At 42.6% G+C, this 18,450-nt stretch overlaps 1 protein-coding gene and 1 long non-coding RNA gene across 7 annotated transcripts in view; one reads left to right on the forward strand and one right to left on the reverse strand.

The window, feature by feature from the left end:
- The window catches only part of LOC132593737 (uncharacterized), a 148,192-nt gene extending 142,379 nt beyond the window's left edge, over positions 1–5,813 (reverse strand). Inside the window, exon 1 of the long non-coding RNA XR_009559526.1 lies at positions 5,674–5,813. This is a non-coding gene — a long non-coding RNA (uncharacterized lncRNA). The remainder of the gene's footprint in view (positions 1–5,673) is intronic.
- Positions 5,814–17,710: 11,897 nt separating this feature from the next.
- The window catches only part of UBXN2B (UBX domain protein 2B), a 42,171-nt gene continuing 41,431 nt past the window's right edge, over positions 17,711–18,450 (forward strand). For all 6 annotated transcript variants that reach the window (XR_009559483.2, XR_009559484.1, XM_060287007.1 and 3 more), the window contains exon 1: positions 17,711–17,834. Coding sequence is in view for 4 of the 6 variants with exons in the window: in XM_060287007.1 (XP_060142990.1) it covers positions 17,748–17,834 (87 nt within the window). In the remaining 2 variants the exon portion in view is untranslated. The remainder of the gene's footprint in view (positions 17,835–18,450) is intronic.

Genomic DNA, 18,450 nt, shown 5'->3' on the forward strand with positions numbered 1-18,450 from the left:
AAACAGAAAATTAATCAGGAAACACAAGCTTTAAATGACATAACAGAGCAGATAGATTTAACTGATATTTATAGGACATTTTATCCAAAACCGCAGATTACACTTTCTTCTCAAGTGTGCATGGAACATTCGCCAGGATAGATCACATCTTGGGTCACAAATCAAGCCTTAGTAAATTTAAGAAAACTGAAATCATACCAAGCATCATTTCTGACCACACGCTATGAGATTAGAAATCAATTACAGGGAAAAATACGTAAAAAGCACAAACACATGGAGGCTAAACAATACGTTACTAAATAACCAATAGATCACTGAAGAAATCAAAGAGGAAATAAAAAATATCTAGAGACAAATGACAATGAAAGCACAACAATCCAAAACCTATGGGATGCAGCAAAAGCAGTTCTAAGAGGGAAGTTTATAGCTATACAAGCCTACCTCAAGAAACAAAAAAAACCTCAAATAAACAATCTAACGTTACACCTAAAGGAACTAGAGAAAGAAGAACAAACAAAACCCAAAGTTAGCAGAAGGAAAGAAATCATAAAGATCAGATCAGAAAAAAATGAAAAAGAAATGAAGGAAACTATAGCAAAGATCAATAAAACTAAAATCTGGTTCTTTGAGAAGATAAACAAAATTGATAAACCATTAGCCAGACTCATCAAGAAAAAAACGGAAGAGACTCAAATCAATAGAATTAGAAATGAAAAAGAAGTAACAACTGATGCTGCAGAAATATAAAAGATCATGAGAGATTACCATAAGCAACTATATGCCAATAAAATGGACAACCTGGAAGAAATGGACCAATTCTTAGAAAGGTATAACCTTCCAAGCCTGAACCAGGAAGAAGTAGAAAATATGAACAGACCAACCACAAGTAATGAAATTGAAACTGTGATTAAAAATCTTCCAACAAACAAAAGTCCAGGACCAGATGGCCTCACAGGTGAATTCTATCAAACATTTAGAGAAGCGCTAATACCCATCCTTCTCAAACTCTTCCAAAAAACTGCAGAGGAGGAAAACTCCCAAACTCATTCTATGAGGCCACCATCACCCTGATACCAAAACCAGGCAAAGTTACTACAAAAAAAGAAAATTACAGACCAATATCACTGATGAATATAGATGCAAAAATCCTCAACAAAATATTAGCAAACAGAATCCAACAACACATTAAAAGGATCATACACCATGATCAAGTGGGATTTATCCCAGAGATGCAAGGATTCTTCAGTATATGCAAATCAATCAACGTGATACACCATATTAACAAATTGAAGAATAAAAACCATATGATCATCTCAACAGATGCAGAAAAAGCTTTTCACAAAATTCAACACGCATTTATGATAAAAGCTCTCCAGGAAGTGGGCATAGAGGAAACCTACCTCAACATAATAAAGGCCATATACAACAAACCCACAGCAAACATCATTCTCAATGGTGAAAAACTGAAAGCATTTCCTCTAAGATCAGGAACAAGACAAGGATGTCCACTCTCACCACTATTATTCAACATAGTTTTGGAAGTCCTAGCCACAGCAATCAGAGAAGACAAAGAAATAAAAGGAATAAAATTAGAAAAGAAGAAGTAAAACTGTCACTGTTTGCAGATGACATGATACTATACATAGAAAATCCTAAAGATGCCACCAGAAAACTACTAGAGCTAATCAATGAATTTGGTAAAGTAGCAGGATACAAAATTAATGCACAGAAATCTCTTGCATTCCTATACTGATGATGAAAAATCTGAAACAGAAATTAAGGAAATACTCCCATTTACCATTGCAACAAAAAGAATAAAATACCTAGGAATAAACCTACCTAGGGAGACAAAAGACCTGTATGCAGAAAACTATGACACTGATGAAAGAAATTAAAGATGATACCAACAGGTGGAGAGATATACCACGTTCTTGCATTGGAAGAATCAATATTGTGAAAATGACTATACTACCCAAAGCAATCGACAGATTCAATGCAATCCCTATCAAATTACCAATGGCATTTTTTAACTAGAACAAAAAATCTTAAAATTTGTATGGAGACAAAAAAGACCCCGAATAGCCAAAGCATTTTTGAGAGAAAAAAATGGAGCTGGAGGAATCAGACTCCCTGACTTCATTCTATACTACAAAGCTACGGTCATCAAGACAATATGGTACTGGCACAAAAACAGAAATATAGATTAATGGAACAAGATAGAAAGCCCAGAGATAAACCCATGCACCTATGGTCAACTAATCTATGACAAAGGAGGCAAGGATATACAATGGAGAAAAGACAGTCTCTTCAATAAGTGGTGCTGGGAAAACTGGACAGCTACATGTAAAAGAATGAAATTAGAATACTCCCTAACACCATACACAAAAATAAACTCAAAATGGATTAGAGACCTAAATGTAAGACTGGGCACTATAAAACTCCTAGAGGAAAACATAGGAAGAACACTCTTTGACATAAATCACAGCAAGATGTTTTTTGATCCACCTCCTAGAGTAATGGAAATAAAAACAAAAATAAACAAATGGGCCCTAATGAAATTTCAAAGCTTTTGCACAGCAAAGGAAACCATAAACAAGACGAAAAAAACCCTCAGAATGGGAGAAAAGATTTGCAAATGAAGCAATGGACAAAAGATTAATCTCCAAAATATATAAACAGCTCATGCAGCTCAATATTAAAAAAACAAACAACTCAATCCAAAAATGGGCAGAAGACCTAAATAGACATTTCTCCAAAGAAGACATAGAGATGGCCAAGAAGCAAATGAAAAGCTAGTCAACATCACTAATTATCAGAGAAATGCAAATCAAAACTACAGTGAGGTATCACCTCACACCAGTTAGAATGGGCATCATCAGAAAATCTACAAACAACAAATGCTGGAGAGGGTGTGAAGAAAAGGGAACCCTCTTGCACTGTTGGTGGGAATGTAAATTGATACAGCCAGTATGGAGAACAGTATGGAGGTTCCTTAAAAAACTAAACATAGAATTACCATATGATCCAGCAATCCCACTACTGGGCATATACCCAGAGAAAACCATAATTCAAAAAGAGACATGCACCCCCATGTTCACTGCAGCACTATTTACAATAGCCAGGACATGGAAGTAACCTAAATGCCCATCGACAGACGAATGGATAAAGAAGATGTGGTACAGGGCTTCCCTGGTGGCGCAGTGGTTGAGAGTCCGCCTGCTGATGCTGGTTCATGCCCCAGTCCAGGAAGATCCCACATGCTGTGGAGCGGCTGGGCCCATGAGCTATGGCCGCTGAGCCTGCGCATCTGGAGCCTGTGCTCCGCAGCGGGAGAGGCCACAACAGTGAGAGGCCCGCGTACCACAAAAAAAAAAAAAATAAGAAGAAGACGTGGTACATATATACAATGGAATATTACTCAGCCATAAAAAGGAACGCAGTTGGGTCACTTGTAGAGACGTGGATGCATCTAGAGACTGTCATACAGAGTGAAGTAAGTCAGAAAGAGAAAAACAAATATCGTATATTAATGCATATACGTGGAACATAGAAAATGGTACAGATGAACCGGTTTGCAGGGCAGAAATTGAGACACAGATGTAGAGAACAAACGTATGGACACCAAGGGGTGAAGTGGCGGGGGTAGTAGTGGGATAAATTGGGAGATTGGGATTGACATGTATACACTGATGTGTATAAAATGGATGACTAACAAGAACCTGCTGTATAAAAAATAAATTAAAAAAAGATAACTAAATTTTCTGTTTAAAGAAAAAGGGCCAGTTTTTTGCATTATATGTGTACTATCATTCCACTTGTGTAAACATGTAGACTTTTATAAATGTTTACAATACAAAATATATTAACGTATGGTTTTACATAAATATAATTTTATAAATATATATGCTAAATGTATGTTATATATGTATACACATGAACAAATACATGCATTTGCGTATGCATAGAAAGTTCTCAAGCCGATGTGTTACATCTTTTTCAAGTTATGACTCACATAGCAAAAAAACTGTCCTATGCTCTGAGACAAACTAGAGAGGGTTTAGAAGCATCCATGTGGAAGTTGGTAAAAAAAAAATATCATGATGTCTTCTTTATAGTACAAAATTATTATAAAATCTATACAGTATTTGGAATGACATTAAATGCTAAATTTAAGCTTCCAAAAGTATTTTCAAATATTTAATGTACTTCTAAGTTTTTTCTTGCTAATACAATTTTTTAATATAGGACTTCATACTTGAAATGTCTATATGCAATCCCTGATCAAGACCTTTAAAAATGGTTGAAGCTAATTCTTGATGACCACCATTGATAAAAAACATATTTGCACTAATATACAAAATTTGTATTGCTTTACAACTATGCACAGATTTTAACATAAATGAAAGTCTGTTTTCAATTTTAATGTCTTTTTCTTTTCTTTCATTGATAAGTGTAATGATAAAATTTCTTTGGTGACATGAATGGATTTCCAACTTAAACATTTCCATAACAAGTATTTCACAATCTAAATAATCTCAAATTTGCAAAAAAGTGTCGGCCTGTTAGAGCAATCATCCTCGAAGTGGTTTAGATGCCTCTGAGAGGGCATGTCAGCCCCAGGTAGGCAGAATTATATATGTGGTGTACTGGGTTGAATAATGTCCCCCCAAAATTCATGTCTACCCTGAACCTCAGAATGTGACTTTATTTGGAATAAGGTCTTTGCAGATGTAATTAATGTGAGGTTCAAGATAAGATCATCCTGGATTAGGTGGTCCCACAATCCAGTAAGAGTATCCTTAGAAGAGACAGGAAAGGAGAGGACACAGGGACACAGAGAAGAAGGTGATGTGAGTACAAAGGCAGGGACTGGAGTGATGCATCTACAAGGCAAAGGACAGAGAGGACAGAGGGCCACTGCCGGAGGCTGGGAGAGAGGTGGGGAGTGGATTCTCCCTCAGGGCCGCCAGAAGGAACAACCCTGGGGACACCTTGATTTCTGGGCTCCAGAACCATGAGAATACATTTCTGTGATCGTAAGCCACTCAATTTGCAGTAATTTGTCATGGCAGCCCTGCGACACTGATGTACACGGGTGCCCACCGAGTGCCCCCCACTGGGATGGGACGGCGCCTGGCCAGGCTGCTCCCCAGCTCTGTGCTCCGGGGAAAATGGGATGCTGAGAAAAGCAGCCTGGATGACTTAGGGCTGGACTCCCCCCCGCCCCCGCCCAGGAGCTGGGGCTGTGGAGAAGGAAGCTCCCTTCCCTCGAGGTGAACCAAGATTGCAGTTTCAAGATGGAAAGTCCATGGGACTCAGCACCGCCCAGGCCTTAGCTGATTGATCTACGCCCCCAGCAGCAGTTCAGAAAGTGCCCTGTCACAGCACTATAAATCAGCTCTACTCCAATTTTTTAAATAAATAAGAAAAAAAGGGAAAAAAAAGAAAGAAAGAAAACACCCTGCGAGTGAACCCTTGGAGGACCACCGAGGAAAACAAGGTCCTCCCTTCATACTCCTGTTACAGTGCAGTAAAACATCTTACACTCAAGAATGAAGAAAGCAATCAGACCTTTTCAGAGACACCAGCATCTTCAACAGAGAAAGGTGTGTGAATTTCAAGAAAATGTTAAACACACAGTGAACGTGAAGAAAGGATATATTTGAAAAATACCTTCAAGAGTATCAGTGCATGGCAATCTCAGTCACTTGAAACTGGTCGGACCGTGGGCTCCAAAATGATTTTGTGTGAGAATCTTCCCAAACAAGGAGTAATTAATGAAGAAGTAGAGCAGCTGGTACCTCAGGTGTTGCAGTCAGGTATTCTGAGGAAACAAGAGACTCAGCCTTACTCACTTGATAGACCCCTGTGGGTTAGATGATAAATGCTACATTATAACTGAAAGGAAGATGAAGTTATAGGTGTTTAATTCATAATTGTTTCTTCAGAAGATCTTTGAGAATGACAGTTTAATTAAAAGGTACTTACACATTTTAAAGGGAAGATATAAACCCAGGGCTTAGAGAAGGGTATCAATTTAGGGCACTCTGTAATATAAGTATAAACTAAGTTCTAAAATGAAATTTTGGTATCTGGGGTAAATTTGCCCTCTCCCCAAATTGACAGTTAAAGAAATGCGGGGGAAATTATGTGTTTAAAAAATAATTTGCACAATTCTGGAAGTCAGTTTTAATACACTGCTTTGTTCTTGTGGTAAAATGTTTTATGTTAAATGTTAAAAAATAGTCCAGGGGCTTCCCTGGTGGCGCAGTGGTTGAGAGTCCGCCTGTCGATGCAGGGGACACGGGTTCGTGTCCCGGTCCGGGAGGACCCCACATGCCGCGGAGCGGCTGGGTCCGCGAGCCATGTCCGCTGAGCCTGCGCGTACGGAGCCTGTGCTCCGCAACGGGAGAGGCCACAACAGTGAGAGGCCCGCGTACCAAAAAAATTAAAAATAAATAAAAAAAAATAAGAAAAAAAAAAAAAGTCCAATCTGGTGAATGTCTAAACCTAAACTGGTCCACAAGTGTCTGCCTTGCTTCTAAGTTTACGACCCTTGTTTCCATTCCTTCACCGCGTTTTTCCATCTGGATGGTCTAGCAGGTAATTAAACTCCTCTGCCCAAAACTGTAGTAGTAGTAGTAGCAGTAATAATGATATACATGGAGACAAAATTGGGGCCACAGCATGAGCCAATAGCCTTCGCCTGCCCACGCACCGCTGCTCTGCACATCCTGCATCAGGCCCTTTGGAAACAACTGCTGCAAATTTCACATCAGCAATTCTCTCTCTTTCTTTTACTAAACTCAACTTTATGTTCTACATAAAAAATAACCACAGTAATGTACTTAACCTTCTCTTAATGTATACCTTATGTAACACCTGTATCCCTGAGAATTCCACCTTCTTTTGTCCGACAAAGATTGAGAGGAAGCTGGAGCCGGAATCTCAAGTTACAGCTCAAGTCTGTGGGCTGGTGTGCCCTCTGATGGACATTTTTCACGTTACACGTGCTTTTTTGTTTTGGGGTGTTTTTTGCGCTGTTGTGTTTTTTAAGGAAGGAGCACTTCATTTGCAGGCCAAGAAACATCTCGTAAAGCCAAGAACAATCAGGAAGTCATCTCAAATGATCCCTGAATGATCCAAAACACACGAATCTTATTTAGCTGACTGGGTTCACCAGAGTTCTTGTCAGGGACCTTGTTTAACAGAGGTGGCTTGATAATAACTTGGAATGGCAGATAAACTGCAAGGGACTGATCAGCAAGAATTGTTTTTTAAAATGTTTGTTCTGATTGATAAAGGATGGGGAGTTTGCATTTGGGAATTGGAGAGGGAGAAATTGCACCCTCACCCTGGGGACAGGGGAGCACGGTAGAACAGAGGCCACAGAAAATACATGCGAAATAAGGAGAGTTCGCTTTGAGAGATCTAAGATGCTGAGCCCCGACCCGGACCCTCCAAATCTTCAGCAAAGAAGATTGGTCGGCCTCTTGCGGAAAACGGTAAAGAAGCTGAATTCTATGTCCTGGGTGATTAGGGGGGCTGAGGGGGGCAGGAGCCCGCGAGACACAGACCCAGAGTCTGAAGGCACAGCTGAATGTAGAAACCCAGTGTTCCAGGAGAAGCACCGCGGTCCTTCACTGGAGGGCTGCGTAAATTCATAAAACTCAAACATCTCTGAGTCAACACTACAGCAGTGGTTGAAAAGTGACAAAAGCAGAGCTATAGGTCAGTGTTTCCCAGCAAGGTAAGCACAGCAAGTAGTGACATGTGCGTAGCTGGCTGACAGAGGTGCAGGGCCTCTGGCCACCCCAGAGCTTGTGCTGTTGCCCAAGAGTTCAGAGGTGTCAGTATCTCAACACCTGTGTGGCCTCCCGAGGGCCCACGGAGGAGGTTCTGCTGTAGGTAGGCTGCATGTGGGCTGACGCAGTGCCCAAGACTGGTCAACAGGAGCGACGACCACCCCTAGACAAGGCCAAGGTCTCAGGCCTGTACCTCGTCCTCCTGGATGTGTCGTCAGGTCATACTGGAATCTAGTCCTTTGCTGAGCGCTCCCCGGCTAGCCTCCGCAGAGCTGCTAACTTCCGTGCATTTACTCCACTGTGCTATTTTTAGGCACAGGTGAACAGCACTTCACTGCTGCAATTTCGGTGGCTGTTACTCTCTAGTTTTATCCTTGCTCTACCTGGTGATGTTTCCCTGTCTAAATACTTCACTAACAAAGGCAGTAACGTATCACAGAGCTGAGAACCGGGAAGGAAGCATGAAGGGGGAGATGCCTGTGAAGAGCAGAGCCCGTGCATGAGTGATGCTCTGTTCACATAATTCTGAAGCCACTATCTGAGAACAGGTCTAAGTTCTCTCACTGCGATGACAGAGGGAAGACCTCGGTGGCTTTAGACATAAAAAGAACAGCTTTCGGGGAATCGTGTAGTGATTATTACACCACTGCATTTTCTTAGTTACACTTACTAGTCCACTGTACTGTATCTCTGTTACAATTTCAGAATGAGATGAAAGGGACTGTTTACTCCCAGGACCAGTGCTTTAGAACCTGTGCAGGAAAGCCTTGGGTGCTCCCCTGCTCTTAACTTGTGAATCACACTGAAATAGTCATTCGTGTGATCACAGCTCCAGCTCTCCTGCATCCCCCAAGTCCTGGACAGTCAGGCAGGGCCTCCGGATTCGCTCTGGCCAAGGACACATGAATGGGAGCATCACGTGCCAGGTCCAGTCAAAAGCTTTAAGACCTGAGCATGATTTTCCAAATGTCCTTCCCCCTGTGTGACAGCAGAGACTGTCCCAGAGGGTGGCGGTGGCATCAGTCTGGGTCTCTGAGCGAAGCTATCATGAGACAGAGACCGTCCCCATTGACTCATTGTCACCCCATGGTCTGTAAGCATCACTGAGACGTGTGGACACTTTGTCACCCGAGCGGTGCCTTTCCTGACTGATGCGTACACATATGCTAATTGTACATATAGAAGAACCCCCGTATCGATGGGTATTTTATCTTACATACAGTCATAAGAACTTAGATTATCTAATACTCAAGATTATAATAAAATAAAAGGTTGTTACTTCTATAGGTAGATCTAATATTTGTCTGTAAAAGGAATAGCTGGGGGAAAAAAGAAACAGCTGGTAGATAAAGAGAATACAGCTGACCGCTGAACAACACAGCTTGAACTGCCCCGGGCTGAACTTGGACGTGCATTTTTTTCAGCAAATATGTACTACAGTACTACACAATCTACGGTTGGTGCTCAGATTCAGAACCACAGATACAGAGAGCTGACTGTAAACTTCTGGCAGGTTTTCGACTATGCGGAGGGTCGGCGCCCCTAGCCCCCATGTTGTTCAAGCATCAATTATACATATAAACATAAAAAGCAGAGGAGAAGCAATGATATGATCGGGAGTTATTATCAGCAGGCCACCAGCCCCATCTACCACAGTCGTCTCCAAGGTGATCAGTGATGTCATCACGCTGCTCCTGGACCATCTGAACCCAAAATCTCCCATCAGCAAAACCCGTAGAGGTGACTTTACTTCTGTATTCTCTTAGGTCAACCACAAACATTTAGATTCCGGAACATATAAATGTCCAGTCATGCTTTTTGGAGATACTTTTTAGAAGATGCTCAACTCTGGGAACAGAAAAGAGAAGCAAATCGAACGACAGAAAAATAGAGGCCTTTACAATGAACCGAAGGAAACACAATGGACATACACTTAGAGCTTCGATGTGCACCTTCCTGACATTCTTGAGGAGAGCGGAGGGTGAGGTTAAGTCAAAGAGGCTGGCAGCATCTGCTTTGCATAAAGTCATTGTGGCGTTTAGAAAAAATCTTTTTATGTTTCTACAGAGTTGAAGGCTTCCTGAATACATTTAGTTGAAAAGATTGGATCCTGGACTAAGAGTAAGTCCAGGAAGTGAATTCACAACTCTGTAGATGGTGAGAGATCCAGAGAGACAAGTCCGGAGGATCTCATGGTACCTGTCTACAGAGGAAGGGAAACTGAGGCCCAGGACTGGGAAGACAGCTCTGTGATCCGTAATTTGAAAACTTTCCATAAAGAAAAGTCTAACCCCAAATGCCTTAACTAATAAGTTCTACTCAAATTTAGAGAAGAAAAAACCACCAACGTAAGAGAAACTCCTCCATGGAATTAAAAAAAGTGGGAATACTTCTCCATACACTCAGTGAGGTCAGAATAAATTTGATCCCCAAACTTAACAAGGACGTTACAAGAAAGAAAAATTATAGGCTAATATCATTCATGAACATAAATGCAAACTTCCAAACAATATTAGCAAACTGAGGTTCCATTTCCAGCAGTGACAGAATAGGTTGTATGAGACTGATCTCCTCCTAATAATAGTTAGAATTTCTGGACACAAGCATGACCAAAGACAGGCAGATGTCACAGGCGATCTCAGCCTTAAAAGAGGGGAAGCAGGCTGGGTTGATCTAAATTTACTGACTTCTCATCTAACGGCTCCACTAACTGTGCTGCACACAGGAAATGGAGCTCAAGTAGAAAGGGACAGGTTCATCCGGCCAAGGATTCAGAGGTCAGAGTTCGGGGCTGGGAATTAAGAGGAGGAATCCTAGCAACGAGGCAGCCAAAGGAAGGCGTCCCCAAATCTGTGCAAAACTCCTCTCAAATCCTTGACTAGCTCCTTAACTGTGCAGACCTAAGCTGAGAGTCCAAGCAACAGAGCAGAAAGCAGCAGAAGGTAGAGCCTAAACGACCTGGGCAGAGATTTCAGCATCTTTCTCTTCTTGAGAGGCAGCGTTTGGAGTTCAAGTCATGCCAAATGAGAGGGAACTGGTAAATACTTCGGGTTTTCCATTGAGTACCAGAAGAGTCACCATACAATAAAGGGCCACATTTAAAACTAATGGCTATGTCTTAGGACTTACTGCCTACAACAAAAAAACAACACTTTTCAGAGAAAGATGAAAGAATTCAGAGCTCCTATAATGTAGCCTTTACAATACTCAATATACAAATAAAAAATATTAGCTATGCAAAGAAGCAAGAAAATGTGACCCGCAATCTCTAAAAAGTTAAAAAGCAGTTATTATAAACAGGCCCTGCAATGACCAGATGTTAGAATCAGCAGTCAGGGATTCTTAAATAAATAAAAGAAATATGCTAAAGAATCTATAGGAAAAGAGGGATCTGATGGGTGAAGAGGTGAGGAATTTCAGAGAGAAAGGGAAATTCTACAAGTAAACCGACGGAGAGTTCCGGTCCAAGACGGCAACATAGGAGATTCCTGAATTCACCTCCTCCCATGGACACCTCTAATCTGCAGCTCCACACAGAACAATTCCCTCTGAAAGAAATGCAAAAACTAGCTGGACAACTCCTCCACATCAGGCAAATGAGAAAAAAATCCACATCAAAACGGGTAGGAAAGGTTGAAACTTTCATCAGAAACCCCACCTCCGGTGCAGTGACATACAGTCAGGAGGGAACTCACAACTCCCAGCTTCTCCCTGGGGAGCAAGGGGTTTCGACCCAACATCTAGTGCCCTAGCTTTTAAAACGTCCACCTAAGGGATGGGCCCCCAAAACACCTAGCTCTAAAAGCCAACAGGGCTTATGGTACAAAGCTAACGCAAAGAAAGAAAGAGTTGTTAATGGGTTTGTGAGGACACCTCATGGCTGCCCCCCAGTGCTAAGTGCGGAAGCAGCAGACAGAAATGCCCACCTCCTCGTTTTTACCTAAAAGAGGTCTCTTTGCATTCCTTAAAATCTGCAGCCTGAGGGTCAGGCCCCTAATTTAGCACATGCCTAGGGGCCACCTGCTGCCCCCCATGGAGACTGGGGAGTCTGGTAGGGGCATCTCCACCAACTCCCTAGGTCTGCCTCCAAGTCACAGTTTTCTCCCTGGAAGGAGCCTATACGCACATCTGACGCCTGGCTTTTGCAGATGCAACCCAGGAGATGCACCCCTTGATTGTCTGGCTCTGGGGACCAGTGGGGCTTGCATTTGTAGGACCTATCAGACCGTAGCAAACAAAGGAACAGCTCCTAACTGGCTGTCACCCCAGGGCTCAGTGCAGAGGGAGCATACAGAAATGCCCATCTCCCAGTCTTTTCCCGGAAAGAGGTCTACTTGCAGACTTTCAATTATAAGATAAGGTCTGAGGAGCTAATGTAAAATATGATGACTGTAGTTGACTGTGTTGCATAATTGAAATTTGAGACTTGAAGTTCTACTCTAAGAGAGTAGAAGTTAACTGTTCTCACCAGAATAAAAGGAAATATGTGAGGTGATGGGTATGTTAAGTAACCAGATGGGAGGAATCCTTTCACAAGATTTACATGTATCAAATCATCACACTGTACACTTTAAATCTATTACAATTTTATTTCAATTAAAAGAAAAAGAATTTGTACCATGTCAGTGCAATGAGGGTGAAGAAGAGATATTTTGGAGGAGAAATCAAAAGATTTGGTAAACAATAAACTGTGAGGTTAAAGGAAAAAGAGGAATTAAAAATGACTCTGGGGACTTCCCTGGCGGCACAGCGGTTAAGAATCCACCTGCCAATGCAGGGGACACGGGTTCGAGCCCTGGTCCGGGAAGGTCCCACAAGCCACGGAGCAACTAAGCCCGTGCGCCACAACTACTGAGCCTGCGCTCTAGAGCCCGTGAGTCACAACTACTGAGCCCACGTGCCGCAACTACTGAAGCCTGTACTTCTAGAGCCCGTGCTCCACAGCAAGAGAAGCCACCGCACAGAGAAGCCCGCGCACCGCAATGAAGAGTAGCCCCCGCTCGCTGCAACTAGAGAAAGCCCGCACGCGGCAACAAAGACCCAACGCAGCCAAAAATAAATAAATCAATAAATAAAAAAGACTGATTTGTAGCTTACGGTAAACGGTAAGAAACTTTAGAATGAATAAGTTCCATGATTCTCGAACCCCCTCAATCACTTTGAGAATATAAAATAGTAAGAAATGGAGGGGAAGTGAGGTACTTGTGATCATTTCTTTGGAGAAGAATGGGAAGAGGTACTATAGCTTCCATCACAAGCTAAAAAGAGAGGGACTGCCTGTCATGAATGTCACCAATGTCGGTTGATACCTTCATTCAAGTTAAGATGTGAGTGAAACAACCCAATATACATAGTAACTCAATGACATGACACGAGCAGCTACTTCCTTCCTGTACCAGTCAGTCATTTTCAAATACTGAAAGAATGCCCCTTTTTTACCCCTTTTGCTATTCCCAGTATAGCAGCTACAGACACAGAACACTTTTAAGTCTTAACTGCCTTGTAAACATTTTCTCCACCACATTCTTAAATTCAGAGTAGACAATGAACAAAATAATAAATCAAGGTCTTAAGTGTGGCATTTGCCAATTTCTGAGTTGTGAATACTCCCACCATGGTGAACTCCAAGCTACCAACATGTTGTCACTGAATGTGGAGTTGGGAAGAGGTGTACCATAGCGTGCCATTACGTGGTATTTCCACCATGTAGATACAATAGCTGTATAGATAATAATAAAATATATTTAGAATAGGTAATAGATAATAAAATGTATGGCATAGATAATTATAAAATGTATTTAAATAATTTGGAATTGATTTTTAGTATTTATTACATTGGTTTTTAATATGACTTCATTGTAAGTTTATGTAACTTAATTTTTTTCTTTACTTTTTTATTGAAGTATAGTGGATTTACAATATTGGGTTAGTTTCAGGTGTACAGCAAAGTGATTCGGTCATGCATATACATATGTAGATAGCTATATCCTTTTTTTTAAATTCTTTTCCATTGTAGGTTATTACAAGACAGTGAATATAGTTCCCTATGCTATACAGTAAATTCCTGTTGTTTATCTATGTATATGGTAGTGTGTATCTGTTAATCCCATACTCCTAATTTATCCTTCCCCCCTTCCCCTCCACTTTTAATAATGGCTGTGTTTAACATCTACCTGTAAAATTCCTGAAAATGTAACCACAGGCTCTCCCGAGCCAGGATGAGCCACGTCCTGCACACCTCTGACTTTAAGTACATCGAAAACACAGCTTTACTGTCCCAGCTGTCATTCTCAAACTGCTAAAATGTGGATTTTCCTCTCTATGAAATTCATAGTAAACTTGGTACAGCAATCTCTTCTCTTAATCCAGTGGACACATTCCAGTCCTAATTTTTTTTTTTTTTTTTTTTTTTTTGCCATACGCGAGGCTTGTGGGATCTTAGTTCCCCGACCAGGGATTGAACCCAGGCCCACGGCAGTGAAAACGCTGAGTCCTAACCACTAGCCCACCAGAAAATCCTAATCTTGATTATCCATAGGAAACGACAGCATTGGTCTCCTGCTTGAAACCGCCATGTCGCTGGTTTGTCCAGTCTCTTGCCTTCACCCTCCCTCTCTGACTATTCCCTTAGGTCTAGTCTGAATGTTCTCCTTTCCCCACTGAGCCCTTCAGTGCTGGTTTTTCTAAGTATTCTTGGTGCTCACATCTTATCACATCTCACACTGTCCCAGGAAGCCTCATCTACCCTGCTATCGCTCATGGGCAGTCATCACCAAACCTATATCTCCAAACCAAGATTCTCTTACTTCCTAATATCTAGACCCACATTTGCAATTGCTCTGTGATGTATTTTCCCTCTAGTGTCCCACATAAATTTTGAATTCAAAATGTCATAACACTCTCTTCCCTTGTGATTTGATGACTATGTTTAGTGTTGTGTTTGGAGTCCTTTCTCTTTGTGTGTGTATGTGTTTATCTATTGCAGAGTGTTGGTTCCCATGAGGTTTACATACAGCAACCTATAAATATACAGGATCATTTTAAGTTGATGATCCCCTAAATGATCTCTTTTATTATATTTTGTATCTATACCATTTGATGGATGTTCACTAAACCTACTGGGGTAAACATTTCATGATGTATGTAAGTCAAATCATTACGCTGTACCCCTTAAACTTATATAGTGCTGTATGTCAGTTATAGCTCAATAAAACTGGAAGGAAATAAAGCAAAACGAAACCACAAAATGTCCACAGCAAACTCGTTTCTGTCTTTTCAGGTCTGCTTCTCCCTTTCAACTCAATAATTTATAGGAGGCACCATTTGCCAAACCACCTAACGAAAACCCTCAACGTCATCCTGTATTCCTCCTCCTTTCACATATTCCCCACGTAAGACTTCAGCGCCAATTGGCTCTGGTCCTAATATCTCTACCAATTACTGCTTCTCTCTTTACCCACTGTCACTGGTAAAACTTTATTCCTGGGAATTCCCTGGCGGTCCACTGGTTAGGGCCTCGTGCTTTCACTGCCACAGGCCTAGGTTCAATCCCTGGCTGGGGAACTAAGATTCCGCAAGCTGCACAGCGAAGGCGGAAAAAAAAAAAAACCAAAAAAACCTTAATCCTAATCACCCCACATAACCTTCTAATTTTGTAACTCTGATTCATCTTACACACTGATGCCTCTGTTATCTTTCTAAATCACAAATCACTTAATGCCTCCCGATTGCTTTAGACCAGCGGTTCTCAACCTTGGCTGCACAACAGAATTACCTGGGGAGGTTTTTTTCAACTAATTGTATAAATGTGTGATTTACATATAATAAAGTACACCCATTTTAAGTATATAGCTCAATGTGTTTTTAACACATACATGCACACACACAAAGTGTGTAATTATCACATCAATAACAATATAAAACATTTTCATCACTTCAAAAAGTTCCCACATATCCTTTTTCAAATTCCCCAAGCTTATCCTTCCCCCAAAGAGTTGACCCTAGGCAACCCCTGTCAGGAAAGATAAGTTTGGCCTGCTCTAGAATCTCGTATAAACTGAATCGGACAATATTTACTCTTTGACATCCGGCTTCTTTTACCCAAGATAATGTCTTTGAGATTCAGCCATGGTGTGTGAATCAGTAATTTCTTCCTTTTTACTGTTGAGTAGTATTCTGTGGTATGAATTTCTCGAAATGTTATCCATTCATTTGTTGATGGACATTTGGATTGTTTCCAGTTTGGGGCTATCATGAATAAAGCTTCTATGAACATTTGGGTACAAATATTTTTGTAAACATATGTTTTCATTCCTCTTGGGTCAGTATTTAGGAGTGTTATTGCTGGATCTTATGATAACTGAATATTTAACTTTAGAAGAAACTGTCTATTTTCCAAAGTAGCTATACCATTCTCCATTCCCACCAGCATTGTAGGAGAGTTCCAGGCAGAAAGCCAGGACAAACATAGCTCATTTTGCTTGTTTCCCTTCTCTGGCATAGCACAGATCTGTACTGCCTGTAGTTCAATGTCTGAAAATAATCGTTTCATATATTTTGTCTAGTTTTTTCATTGTTGGGAGTGGAAGGGCAAATCCAGTACCAGGTACACTGTCATAGCCAGAAGCAAAGTCCACTTGGGGAGCGGCTTACAAAAACATGATGCTTGAGTGCAGCCCCATACTAATTAAATCTGAGTTCCTGCAGTGAAAGGATGGCAGGGGGGTTCTAATGGGCATCAGCCTTAAGAATCGCTGGCCCGGAGCGTAATATTCAATCTCTTCACTAAGGCAAGACCGTTCAGCATCTGCCCTAAGCATACATCTCCAGTCTAGATCCAAACCCACACTCTCCAACCCCCAACCATCTTTTGTCATTTCTCCTAAGGTTCTGCCATGCAGTACTTTATCAGGATAAACATGGTATTTCAAACCCATGCCTCTCCCGGTGGTCTCTTTTGGTCCAAAGTTTACCAGGGGTACTTATCCTTCAAGATTCGACCAAATGCCTTTGGCTTTATGGGTTATAAAGAAAAGCCCGGGATTTCTAGGGCAGAACGTTGTACTCAAAAGAATATCTGGACAACCAACAAATGCGAGGCTTAGGATCTGGTACCACCATTTACAACAGGGTGAGTTTAGTCGTTATTTGTCATCTGCTTTCCTCAGGTATAACACGGTAATAACAATACTCACCTGGCAGAGGAACAGACGAGATTACACATACAATCGAACGCACCTAGCATGGTGCACATACCAGGTGCCAACAGAATACTCCCCTTCACACCCCACATGCCACTCATAACGTTTCCTGCAAAGCTCTACTGCAAATGGCACTTCATTATCTGTTTATACCTCTCCCTCTCCCAACAGATTGTGAGTTTTATAATGACCAGGACTACTTCTTTTTACCTTTGCATCCGGGGGTATAAAAGTGCTTGGGATAAGACAGGAGTTTGAATAAATCTCAGATGAATTTAGAAGTCTCTAGTTCTGATCGCAAAGAAAGTTTACAGGGTTCTTCCTCCTCAACGTCAATTCACGCTTTGGGGGCGACGTACCACCCAGTCCTTGGCAAGGAAATGAGAGAATGTGACCGAGACTGGAAAAGGACGGTGGCACTTTTCAACAGATGAAACATCCAGAGGACGTTTTCACTGTGGAGTTAAAAGAACACGAAAGTCCGTGCTGCCCTCCAGGGCAGCGCCCAGCAGCCTCCGGGTTTACGCAAAGGCTTCTTGGCGGGGAAATTCTGATCCAACTTCCTTTAAGGAAAAAAGCGGGACCGCACCGGTGGGCGGGCGCCGGAAGAAGCGCGCACGGGGGCCGGGGGAGGCGGGGACGCGCAGGGACCGCCCCGCCCCGCGGTTGCCAGGCAACCGGCCCCGGAAGTCGCGGGAGACGCTTCGGCGGCGGCGGCGGCGGTGCCGGGAGCGAGTGAAAGATGGCGGAGGGCGGCGGCGGCGGCGAGGCGGGCGAGGAGGGGCCGAGGGCGGTGCGGCCGCGGCCCCCGAGCGCGCGGGACTTGCAGGTGCGGCGAACGGCGGGGCGGGGGCGCGGCGTCGGGGACAGCGCGGCCGGGGGCGTGTGGAACCGCCCTGGCCGCGGCCGAGCTTCCCCAGACCGGCTCGGGGACCGAACTGTGATTCCGGCGCCGCGGGTCCGCCCCAGGCGGCGCGCCGGGCAGCGGCGTCGGTGAAAACAAGTGTCCGAGCCCGGCTGTCAGTGGTGCCCCTGCCTCGTTTCCCCTCCACCCCACTTGCAGTTTAGGAAGCAGCTGCTCATGTCGAATGGCGTTTGGGGGGTTAGGGGTCAGTTGAGTGCTTCACCGGTTGATGCTCCGGTCAGACTCACTGCAGAAGAAAGCTCTGCTGTGGCCGTGGGGAAATCGAGTCACAGCGTGGGCTGGTTTGATCTTGTTTGTCCTGGATGCTGTTTGTGGCTCGATTACTTACGTGTAAAAGGGTTCCTTTTTATCAGATAGCTTTTCCCTTTTAAAGGGGTGAACTAAAAAGTATTTCATCCTACGGCTGCGCAGCCTAGTTGTAACAGATTACAGTCTAGAAAACATTGCACATAAGAAACAGAGAAATAAAACTGCGTAATGTTACAGGACATTGACATTAGTTAGCTAAACACCAGCGCAC

The sequence above is a fragment of the Globicephala melas genome, chromosome 17, assembly GCF_963455315.2.
Source record: "Globicephala melas chromosome 17, mGloMel1.2, whole genome shotgun sequence".
Taxonomy (NCBI): Eukaryota; Metazoa; Chordata; class Mammalia; order Artiodactyla; family Delphinidae; genus Globicephala; species Globicephala melas.